This window comes from Etheostoma spectabile, chromosome 9 (genome assembly GCF_008692095.1).
Source record: "Etheostoma spectabile isolate EspeVRDwgs_2016 chromosome 9, UIUC_Espe_1.0, whole genome shotgun sequence".
Lineage (NCBI taxonomy): Eukaryota > Metazoa > Chordata > Actinopteri > Perciformes > Percidae > Etheostoma > Etheostoma spectabile.
This window is the reverse complement of record NC_045741.1, coordinates 3,057,268-3,069,993: the sequence shown is the minus strand read 5'-3', so window position 1 is coordinate 3,069,993 and position 12,726 is coordinate 3,057,268. Positions and strand designations below refer to the sequence as shown.

The 12,726-nt window shown below is 42.6% G+C and overlaps 1 protein-coding gene across 1 annotated transcript in view; it reads left to right on the top strand.

The window, feature by feature from the left end:
• ralgps2 (Ral GEF with PH domain and SH3 binding motif 2) overlaps nt 1-12,726 on the top strand; it is a gene marked incomplete in the record, with an annotated part of 59,864 nt that overhangs the window by 11,422 nt on the left and 35,716 nt on the right. Inside the window, 3 exon segments of the mRNA XM_032525090.1 lie at nt 7,117-7,200; nt 10,480-10,569; nt 10,671-10,763. Coding sequence (XP_032380981.1) covers nt 7,117-7,200; nt 10,480-10,569; nt 10,671-10,763 — 267 coding nt within the window.

Below are 12,726 nucleotides of genomic sequence, written 5' to 3'. Positions count from 1 at the left end.
CCTATAATATTTAAGAATGTAGTGTTCATTTTTAATAAATGCACTGTGTAATCTTTGTATAGGAACATGCATTGTCTGGTTTCACTAGCCATGGCCTGTACTACCATAAGAAATGAATCACGTGGAGTACATGTACTAAAGGATCTCCTGTAAAAGTCATTCTTTCCATGGTGTGCACAGCAATGTAATGGAGGCTGCTGCTGGCTTGTGGGTCCCTGCCAGGGTCTATAGTCTAGAACGGTCTGAGACAATAATGCATTTAACGGCCTTCTTTTCCCTTTATTTGTTCGTGTGTTTTCTGTTTTGCTCCTCTGTTCTTTCTTTACGGGAAAATCTGTAGACCAGTGGCACCATACATTTTGGTTTATTAGGGATCCTCTCTGTCTCACTACAAGCTGAAGTACAGATCCGCATCAGACACAGCTGTGCTTGTTTTCTTTTGTACTCCTTCCTGTCATCCCCGGATATCTCTATAGGCTCTGACACACCGACCCGATTATCGGCCGTCGGACAGTGTGGTGAGGTCGGTGACTCGAGTGTGTTCTAGGGCTGCAGCCATCGATTCTATAGTAATCGAGTATTCTACCAATTATTCCATCAAGTAGTAATTGGATAACACATACTTAGTAAGAAAATAACTAGTAAACAGCAATAGTAAATATATTTATTATTGCTGTTTACTAAAAAAAAAGGAAACCTGTCTTTTCTTTATATACAAAAGACAGGTTTAGAAAAAGCCACATATTTTATAGCCAAATTCCAAGACCCTTTGTGGTCTTGCCTCTGGCTCGTTGCACTTGATATGCAAAAGAGCTGTTCACTAAGCCAAGGGTAAATGTGACGGTTTAGAGCTTACTGGAGGTCCATTCACCTATACTGTTCAATAGGCCACAATTTTAGAAACTTAATACTGAGTGAGGAGAAAGAATAAAGAAGGCAGACAGCACCGGCATAGTCCGGTGACGTCATTTACGGGCATATTAAGTAGCCATGCTGGGGGGAGGGGCTGGTTTATCTCCTTCCAAAGGTTAGTAGCAAACTAATAAACAGACTACAAACCAACATCTTTTGTTTTACATGGTTTGTAAAACATCACTATTTGCAGAGTTGCATGCTGAAGTTGTGTAAAACAGCGCGGTGGAGTTGTTGGCATCCATTTTGGCCGATTTGACTTAGAATCGGTCAGTGGGCAGACGGACTCAATGACCAATCTGATTGGGGGAGTGTTATTCCATGACTGGCAATTCAGTGCACAAGAAAACCGGAGCTGACAACGCCAGTATCTTATTACTAGCCATCGTATGTCTTCCATGACAGCAACAATCCCTTGATTCTTGACTACTATCAACACTCTCTGATAAAAACAATGACTGACGACAGCGTGCTCTGTGTGTACTAGGTCTAGAGATGATGTTCTGTCATTTCCAGTTGTCATTTTTTTTGGGCAACAGTACAGATCAGCAGCGCCTGCTGTTATGGAGACGCATCACGTCTCATGCATGCGCAGAACATACGCTCAAGTCGGCGTCGCTTCAGTCTGTTCCGAAGCGCTTTTTTGAGAGACGGGAACCGACTGATCAGTCCAACTGCCTTTTCTGCCGAAGGTCAGCCGTCGGGTTGGTGTGAGAGAGCCTTACTGTCGCCTCTTTTGTTGCAGCAAACCATCTCTTGATCTCACCTCCTCCCTCCTGATCTTCCTTCTTTTTCCACCCTGTTCCTCTTCCTTATCAGCCCTTTCTGTCTTGGACTGTGGGGCCTCTCGCTTTAATATTCCCAACACTTCAGTTTTCCATTTACAATAAAGACAAAAACAAAAGGCATTGCTGTGGTATCTCACATGAGGTCATTGCAATTTGTGGCTTAGCTGCAGCTGGTTATCTTATTCAGCCTGCACCATTGTTTATGTAATACTCCTCACAGTGTGGTTGTAAAACAAAAGAATCAACACAAATCTGATTGAGTTGTTAGAAACATGAAGAAACGGTCATTTTAGGGTTAAGATTAGAGATGTTTTGGATTAGGTGAAGTTTTGGTGTAGTTTACCAGGTCAGAATCTGATTTTTGGTAATATTTTTGGTTGGCTCCATAAGAATGCTCTTTTACCTCATTAGTTGTTTGTTACTCTAGGTCAGTTAAATGTGCAGCCAGTGAGTTGACGTCAGTTTTCCTCGATTGCCCTCATGTCAGTTATACGTACCCAAACAGTGTGGCTATACTCTGCAGGACTGTAAATGCTGCTGAGCCAGACCAGCATGTGGAAATGACAGGCTGTCTGTGGCTTGGCAGTGCCGGATTTTTTACTGCGCCTTTTTACTGCAGAATTTAAAACCCTCTCCTTAACAGAGCTGCTTGGTCACTGTTGTCAAATTTGTGTTTAAAATGTTCCCTGAGTGTGAAATGAGACCATAAAGGCAAAAGAAGAAAAAAAGAAAAAAAAAAGAAAGGAAATTAAATCCTAATTGTTTCTGGAGAGGCTGCGGGTTGCTCCCCTGCTGCTTAAACGCACATGAGGCACTGGCATCGGTTATTACGCAACAGCTGAAGAACAATAGGGTGGAAATGACTTCAAGTTTAGCGTGATGGACAGATGGATAGAGGGTTAGATTACAAGACAGGCCCCAGCAGTCCAGGATTGAAGGGTCATGGTAGGTTGTGGAAACGTTGCGGTCCGGAGGAGCGAGGGAGGCATAGGACCGTCTGTGTGTCTCTTCTCGGGTGCACCGCCTACCTGGGTGGTCAGGTAGCGGTCCGAGCGGGCGAGACAAACACACCCACCTCCCACTAACTATGGAACGTTTTTGTTTAAAAAAAAACTCCACCAACGTTGTGTGGAGAATGATTGACACGATGGCAGGAAGAAGGGATGCGCTTATTTAAAAAGATATTAAATAAACCTTGAGCTCTCCTCTGAGACGGGCTAGTGTCCACCTACCTGTAACAGAGACAACATGCGCCGACTCTGAAGAGGCTCCACACAGGCTTGTAAACCTTGTGGGAAGATGATGTTAGGTCTTCTACAATGTTGTCTTTTACTATCCCTTCATCTTTTTTCCACTCTTCTCTCCTTGTATCCTCATTCTGACTCAGGCAACATAGGCCCCGAGGCATCACCTCACCCACGCATGAATGTCTGCTTCTAACATCTGTATTTGATATGTTCCTGCTTTACCCCCGCCGGCTGCCTTGAATGACTACGGCCTTCGCTTTGCAAGGAGCTGTCCTGATGCGGCCCAGGTTAGGGAGATGTGAGCTGTTGGGTGGAGGTTGTTGTTTTCAGACATTCAGTCTCGCAGGAGGGGAGCTGCAGCCTGATTCATCTGTTCATGTAGCACAAGTTGTCCGGGCTGGCGAGGATTAGGAGGAGAACTTGCACAACATTTTTCCTACGGTTAGTTCGGTGTCCCTGGCCTCCGGACAGCCTTCAGGGGCCAGAGGAGGGTCTGGGTTCCCCTTGCAGTGTCTGTCTGTGTGGTCTCCGTCTTTACCTCATCGCTGAAGGCAGCAGCCGAGGCCAAACAGAGTCCTGCCTGGTACTCAGAAAGAAATGACTGTTTGTGTGTTGTTGGAACTTTTCTGTGTCTAAGTTCCAAAATCGGCACTGCTGCTTCCACAGCTGCTGCTGCTACTTTGTAAGACTGGTATTAATAGAAGTGCAGGAAGGATTTATTGATATGGCGATCGACATAAAAAGGAATACGCAACAATTTCAATCACCAAATAAAGTAAATAAAAACCCTGTTATAACTTTTTCAATGGGAGGAATGGCAGCTTTTTTTTTTTTTGTAAATTGAATATTTTTAGCTTTTGACAGTTGGCATACAAATAATTATTTGGAAGACATCACTCTGGTCTCTGGTAACTCTTGATGCACATTTGCTGCCATTATTAAAATTAGAGCTGGGCAACGATTTTAGTCTTAATAGAGATAAATTGCATGATTTCCCTGATTAATCATGATTAATCACATTGTTATATGCAAAATCCAATATTTTTTATTTCATTCATTTGTTAGGGACAATGTACAATTTTTAACATAAACTTTTCCCTTTTAATGCATTGTACCAGAGTTTGCCTTAAGCTAATTTATATCTACATCTACATCTGTCCCTAGGCAATAATTTAATAATAATAATATATTTTTTTAATGTTCTGCCATATGAACAAAAGTACCATAATATTTGTTCTGCAAACAATTAATATCAACATTTTGTTTATACCGTAATAAATTATTTGGTGTAAAACTCAACTTAAACAATGTAATTAAAGCAAATACAAAATTATAGCTTATTGCCACTGCCAGGGCAAGTTTATGTATATATATAAATAAATAAATAAATAAATGCTCACAAAGTCCTGAGCCACAATCCTAACATTAAAACAGGCAATTTCTGAGGGAACAGCAGAGACATTTCTCCCATTTTTCTTTTATCAGGGAGTAGCATAACCACTCTATGTTCAGTACCAAATGTCCCTGTTACAGTGAGGTGAAGCACAACAAATTTGGGATTTACTGTGCAGGGGACTAGTGTGTAAAGTCAATGTTTATACTGGATTTCCTTTGGAGAATCACTCAAAACAGAGTCCGAGCATGTGAAAGCAGCGCCCGCTGTTCATCAACATAATGCTCTGGAACGCCGAGGTAATTATGGTCTCATACCTGCCGTCATTTGTTGTGATTCTCAGAATGTTTCTCAAACCGATGTCCTCCACAACGCTAATCGGCCTGCAGTCTGTTGCTATCCATTTTGCTACAGCATTCGTTATCTTCTCTTGGCTTTGTTTATCTTTACTTCTCCCACACGCTGCATCTAACAAAGGCTGCCGAAGCCTTGCACCACTGTTTGTTTTGTTGAGTGATTTGCTGGTATCTACTGTGTGTATTGCATTTAGGTGATATTTCAGACTGGAAGTACTCCGGTGATAAGACAATTCATCTTTGCAGCGGTAACAAATGACTTTGGTTCTGTCCACTGCGCCGGCTGGAAGAACTCTGAAATGAAAATATCCATGTAAAAGTTCGGAACCCTTCTCCATGTTTGTTGGTTTGTTTATCGGCCAATTCTTTTCTTTTCCGGTAAGCGCAGCAGCAGTCAGCAACAGACTTTTACAATAATAAAAGAAATTAATGCGTTAATGCGCAATAAAATAATTGCCGGCGTTAATTAATAATGAGTTAATGCGATAACTCAGTAACTTGCCCAGCCCTAATTATTAAAAGTAAAGTGCAAAGAGTGTACCATTGAGTTATCATTGCTTACATTCTAACCAGTATGCATTCTTCAGCAAAATGCATTGTGCTCAATTCTGCCCTTAAGGTTTAAAAAACATTCATGAGTGCATCTCCTACCCCATAAAAAAAATTGTTAAATCGACATGATTTCGTTTACAACGGCTTATGGTTTCTGGCTTCTTCTCTTTTGTGGCATTTGTACCTTTTACATAAAATTTCCACCTCCACCATTACCACCCATTGCAGCTAAGTGAATGTGTACCACATAGCCCATGTGGTCATGGCAGGCTTGAGCCTCCTTCTGCACAGAAAACTTTACATTACATCCAGGTGTTGGTGTTCCTGGCCATAACTAATTGGGACGGAGTCTTTAAATGGTAAATGGCCTGCATTTATATAGCACATTTCTACCTTACCGGACAAAGCTTATTCACCCAATCCCGCACAGATGGTGGAGGAGCTGCCATGCAAGGCTCTGGCCGGCCTGTCGGAATTCAGTTGGGTCTGTCTTGCTCAAGGACACTTTGGAGTCAGGGGATCAAACAGTTAACCTTGTGATTAAAGGACGACCCGCTCTACTTCCCACATCTGCCCTTTCAAGGGTCATTTCAAGGGCCATTTGTTTTCCACCTGGACCCTATTTCCCCGTGCATTTGTGTCTAATAGACTGATGTGAGCCACGGCACTAAAAATCTTTTAGTTTTACACAAGCCTCTAATTTCTGTACTCCAAAACTTCCGGGACACCTTTCCCCTCACTCACCTGACTCATGTTCCACACTCCACCCTCCACACGTCTAGATAGATCAATAATGTTGACACGTTTGATAACAATCTGGAGCCTGTCATTGTGTTATAAGATATATTCGATGTACTATATTCAACGCTTGCTGCTGTGTAGCGATATATGGGTGATTTCCACTCTGTTCTCAAAAAGCTTATGCAAGCATTTCACAAAATGTTCTTTTGTTGAAACATGTATCTCACGTTCTCTATTGAAACATGTATCCACCTAACAAGGACGAAGGCCCAACCACATCACACACACACACACTATGCTGTTTGTATCAACCTATAACCAACCACATGATTACACACTCACACACTATATTGTTTGTATCAACCTATAAATAAAGGAACAAGGGACTGCTGGCCGCGACTCTCTCTTGGGTTTCAGCCCAGCAGGTTGCCCTTGTACAAAGTAGCTTGGTTGTCCCGTGTCATCTCTTGAGCCATCTTAAACGTGAAGAGAGAAATCTCTTCACACATTGGCAAAAGGAATCACTATTAAGTGGACAAAAATCAAGGGTGCATAGGATTACAGACCCATAGGATTACATTGCAGCCAGATTAGCGGCGGCTGGTTCCAGCCCTAGTGCTCAGTACTGGACCAATTTCAAAGATTTTTGTCCACATCAGTTTATTAAATGCATGGGGAATTAGGGTCCAAGTTGAAATAAACAGAAATTCCATTTTAATTAATGTTAGAGTGAAGTGCCCATTAATGTTATTAGTGAAGTGTGGTTTTCCTGTTATGGCAACTCAATGTCCACAGTAAGACAAGTTTTTAGGTTGAATTCTTGAATTCAGGAGTCGGTGCGTAGTTTGGTTGAACCTTGGAGTAGTTTGAAACAGTGTTCGTACTGAGGCAGAGCGTGTTCCTGCATAGCTTCACATACTTGTTTATCTTGTCCTCAGCCTCTCTTCCTCTCTCATCTTCTCTCCTATCACATCCTGCTCTCTGCCTCCTCTCCCCTTACCACTGAGTGACCCCTGACTTGACTGTACTGATTTAGTACATTCTGTAAAATGCTAGCATGTACAAAAAAAAAATACTTTGGCTAAAGTGCATGATGTCAGTTTCCCTGACTGTTTGTATGTTTTCAGGAGTTGTCGAGCTGCGGCTGGAACAAGAAGGAGAAGCACAGCTCTGCTCCAAATGTTGTGGCCTTCACTCGCAGGTTCAACCAGGTGAGATGCATGCACAGTTGATGTCACATTCAGTTCTACTTCAGGTCTCACCCAAAAGGAGAGAGAAAAAAAACAGGCCCTGTTGCAATGTCAAAGATTTATGAGCCGTGGTCATCTAGGAATGGAGATTACGGCTCCTCTTTCCAGCGTGTCCTCTGCTTCCATCCTCCAAGCACTAAATCCTCATCCAAGCTCTCCAAGAAGTGGTTGTTATTGAAGCCCTGCTTCTCATTCAGCGCCTAATAATCTCTATATCTCCTCCCTGCTAGTCATATACACCATGGATAGTCCCTAGGGGAATTTTGTCCTCAACTGGTCCTTGGTTCTGGCATTTATGAAGCTATTAATGTGATCCTGCATGCTGGTGTAGCATGTGTAGGAACATTTCCAAATGTATTCAGGAGTGTGTGACAGTGCTCCCCCAGTGCCCTGTGAAGTCATCGACAGGAAGTTGAGGGTAATGATGTAAGGGGCACCCGTGCCCTTTAATCCCCTTCCCAGTCTTATTGCCAGGGTCCTTTAAGACCCACTTTACTGCCCTCCAGTAAAAATATGAGATGATCTGTCAAAAATGTGTTGCTGTGGAAACTTCTCCTTGTATAGCAGATTCCAAACGGTGATTTAAAGTGTTAGCTGCACACATTTCAGCTGCTGCGAGCGAAGAAATGAGCTTCTTTGAAAAATGGGACTTGGATTGGGAGGGCAGAGAGTCCCAGAAAGCTCCTTAGAATGAACTGAAGCCATATTCCTCTTCCTTCAGTCCTTGTTTTGTTGGCATTGCGCTCTGGGAGCAAAAGAGAACTGGCCAGTCTATTTTGCAGGAGGCAAGGAGAGACTACCCATTATGATCAATGCACAGTAATCTGTCTTGTTGGGTTTCGGGCCGAGACGAGTCAGCAGCTTGCTTACAGTAGTCCAAAAGTAATCAGAAATCATTAAAGCAGTAATACAGAATCAGTGGTGATTATAACCAAATGGGAATAGACTACACCAGAAGGATGGACCCGCCAATTACTTGGTTCCCAGTATTTTCTTCCTCACATCTTCATCTAACTAGAAATGCAGTTCAATCAGGCGCGGCTGAGGCTCATCTAGTGATTCTGAGTGTCCCCTTTTTCTTGTCTAGCCGTCGCACATCCAGGAAGCGATGTGGCCCAGGTGGGAGGAGCAGGGTAAATGCTACATCACTCATGCTTGACATGTCAACGTAGTTAGGTTTAGGCATGAGGACTGGTGATTGGTTAGGATAAGAATAACAGGGTAAGCCAACCAGAGGCAGAATAAGGCAAAAATAAGACGAGGCACATCATGTGACGTTGACACGTTTAGCGGATCCGATTTAGCATCTACAGGGGACCTGGGAGCCTGTCTAAACATGCTGGGGAAGTTGTTACATCACGCACAACGGCCAGAGAAATGTGCGCAACCACCGGCAACAAAGCAACATTGTAGCGTCCTTATTAGTATAATAATAGTATAAAGAGCCACAGCGGTAAATAGTAGTATCAAAGACCAAAGTCAGCTGTAGTCCCCGTCATTTTTGGCCAGATCTTCATCTCCGTCCCTTCCCTTCCTCCCCTGAGGCCGTTAAATGAGTGGATCCACAGCTATGAGCGTGGTGGCTGGATCTGTCTTCTGCTTATTTATGATTATTGAAGCGCTGGGGCCTCGCAGCTCCATCTGGAGGCCTTGATGCGCTCATAAACGCAGCCCCCAAAAGACCCAACCTTTGCTTCAGGACATAATATAAGCTTTATTGAGACAGGTCTAACCCCTGTATTCCCTAAAACCCTCGCTCAGTCGCACATAAACACTTGAATGCAGAATGTAGAACACTGCCATCCTGAGTGATTTCACCGCTGTGCAGTTGTGGAGGACACAAGCCAGTTGTCAAGTTAGACCACTGAGGAAACTAGATGTGAAGCGGCGGCATGTCTTGCTCCCAGATTGGAATCACGTTTTACAGGCAATGGAAACTCCTGTCTACTGTAAACTGGTGTTATCTGGCAATCACGTGAGGTCACTGTCTCAAGGCAAGAGATGCAAATTAAAGTAGAAGCCAATGGAAGTCAGGAAGTCCACCATCTTTGTATCCTCTGTTTACTTTCATCACTCCCTCATCTTGTTTAGACTTCTTCATGAAATGGTGCAAATGAAACCCATATGGCTGTTTCCCGGGGATATTATACCTGCGTAGATTGAGCGTGTGTGTGTATCATGTGTTTATAAGAAGCAACAGGGAGAGGGAGAGAGAGAGCGAGTGAGTAGTTGGATGAATTTATCTCTTCATCCCCCAGCTCCTCACCTCTTCCCTGAAACAAAAAACAAGTCTAGGGGCTGTTTTCAGGGGGGGGAAAGCAGGCAAAACCAGCTGTAGGAAAGCATGGAAGAGCAGACACACACTCACACTTAATGTACAGATGCGCAAAAGGTCTTTGGCATAAATAAAGGAATGTTGACCACACTGGCAAAGTCCAATTATCAAGTGCATACTAAAGTCTTAACAGGAGAGAAGAATTCCAAATGTCTGCGTTAGAAGAAGAAAAGGTAGAGATGGTCAGTCTGCCTCGGAGGCTCTTATCAGAACACTATGTGCAGACAGCTGTGGGCTTTGAAAGCCCTCAGAGCCCCGCAGCGTTGAAACTAATTCCCCTCCCATTACCTCCTTTCTTGCCTTGTTCTTTGCCTTTTCTTCTTTCCATTCCCTCTCGCCAGAGCTTTCACACTGATTGATTCACTGACGTGTGTGTGTTGTGTGTGATCAGACCTTTGGCTTACCAGCATTCTCCCCAAAGAGACAGGTTTCCGACGTCACTCTTGGCCTGGCCAAGTACTCTGAACACACACACTCGTCCTCCTTTCTCGGTTGACATGTTAGGAGTTATGGTGTGTAGCTGTTGTGTAATCAGTTGAAGTCAGTCAGATTTTCCTTTTGAAACTGTTGTTTTTCCTCGAGCTACAACTTAATCGACTCTAATGGAGCGTTCCTGTTAGCAGTCTGCCCCGTGCTCCTCCATTCGGCTTTGTACTGCTTCTAGCCCAGAGTTGTCGTGGTTGTCTGCAGGCCTTGGCTCTGGGCTCAGAGACTGGAGATTTAACAAGACACAATGTTTTTCTTTGTACACACATGCAATCCTCATTGTGCTTTGGAGAGTTTAACACATGAAAGATAAAAACGTTTTTGGTGTCATCAGCATCTTGGGTCTGTTTTCGGGGAGTTTGTGAGAGTTGCTTGGTGCTGTAACCAATGTTGGTGTGCTTTTTTTTCCTTTTTTCTAGACGAGTTTCTGGGTGGTACGAGAGATCCTCCATGCTCAGACGTTGAAGATCCGAGCGGAGGTGCTGAGTCTGTACATTCGCACTGCCAAGGTACACACATCCACGCATAACATGCCATTGTTGTTCTGACCTTTAGGAATGTTTGCATTGTAAATCCAACTGAATGTATCCTCTTTGAACTTTTTAAATAGAAACTATGTGACATGAACAACCTCCATGCGGTCATGGCTGTTGTGTCAGCGTTACAAAGTGCCCCCATCTTCAGGCTTACCAAAACATGGGCGGTGAGTATATTTACCTTCGTTTGAACGAAGTCTGGTTTGTAAGTACGAAGTAGGGTACTGTCAATAAACAGGGATGTCACACAGATCTGTACCAAAACACTAGACACATAAACAAGGGCTAAAGATAAAAACTACCAAACAAGTTACATGACAAGATGAGAATGGAATAAATAAACTTTTTAGAAAACTATAAGTTTGCCCCTCTTCATGAGATAAAATGATAATTTAACAAACATAAACCTCAAGCAAGGAATGGTTGAATTCTTTTTGGAGGGATGGCAGTGTCCTAATTTGTCATTGCTTAGTGCTGTCGGGCCCTCCCATACTGCCATACCCAGCACCTTCATGCAGATTTAGAGCGGGAACATATTCATTTTGTAGACCTTTTTTATGAAGGATATGTATCAGTACCCATTTTAAAATATACGTATGTGTGAGTGATTCTGATCTGTTTCACTGTTCTTATTGGAGATGTGGAGCTTACCAGAGAGGAAGTAACAAAGTACAAATACTTCGTAACTGTACTCAATCAAGATATTTTTGTTTACTATTTCTTTTTGTGGTGACTTTTTACTTTTACTCCTTACATTTTAACACGATTTTCGGTACTTTCTACTCTTTACATTTCACAAAATTGGCTTGTTACTTTAGTTTTGTACAAAAGGTCGTCGTTCAGGTGGGATTGTGAGCCATAGCAGAGCTACCCATGCCCATGTTTGTACTGTTGCTTGATTGTAATAAGGCATCAAAAGAGAGACGTCCGTGTTTCAACAGACACACCTGGGGCAAAGTTGGAAACTAGAATCAGCTATAAATACAGTCCTAATCTAGTCCTCACTAGCGCACTAAGTTTCAAATAATTTCACTGGAGTTACCGTTATTATTGTTTGCTTCATCAATACCAAATTCAATCTAATTGGATGGGAATATACGTTGCACTTGACGCACCACTACAAGACGACTTGGCAGATTCGGCGGCATTCATTTGCGGTAAATCATTGCAGCTTGATGGAGCTAACGTTAGCACAAAGTAGTATGGACGGCGACATGATTAAAAATGAAGAAAACGGAGATCCCAGTGATTTGGCAGGCAAGCAGCAAGACGTTCCCAATCATCCTCGGCCTTATGTGGGAGAGATGTTTGAGATAGTAGGCATCAAGGATGTTCTGGGGAACTTCTTCATTAATGTCTGTTTAGTAATTCGTATTTTATCCTTTAATTTCTTTTCATAAGCCATATTTGAGCACACTCACATACATGTAGATTCCTTTACGTGTTAAGGGAAGATCAAATAAGAGAAACTGGATCTGTGCATTCTCACAGAATCACAATTAAATTCATATTTTGTTACTCAGTCAGAATCTTATTAACCTGGAGTCCCAGTCTCTGTCGCAATCATCATATTTATGGGATGTTTTAGGCCTATTGGTAGACATCCATTTAAAATGTAGCCAATGGCATATACAGATCCTTTTTTTCCATATCCACTGAAGTTTCTCAGCTTGCACTCTAGTAACATTCATGTGGTCCAGGTAGCTTTGCATAAAAATGGTTGTCATTCACAAGGATACTTTTACTTTTATACTTTAAGTACATTACGTTGACTTTATTACGTTACTTTTACTTGAGTAAAGAAGTTAAATCAGTACTTCTACTTTTACCAGAGTATTTTTTAACAAAAGTATCTGTACTTCTACTTGAGTACATTAAGTGAGTACTTTTGCCATCTCTGGAGCTTACATAATGGCATGATGATGCGCTGATGTAATGGTGGAAATTTATTTTCTCCGCAAAACCACAGGAGATTATTTTAGCCAGTCAGCAAATGCCGTTGCTGGCTCACCTGCTTCTTGGTAAACAGATGGGCATACATTAACCCGCACGCACACATACATATTCTCTGCACGTATCATTAGTACGCTCTGCCGTTGTTGCCACTTTTTAAAACTTCCTGTGACAGCA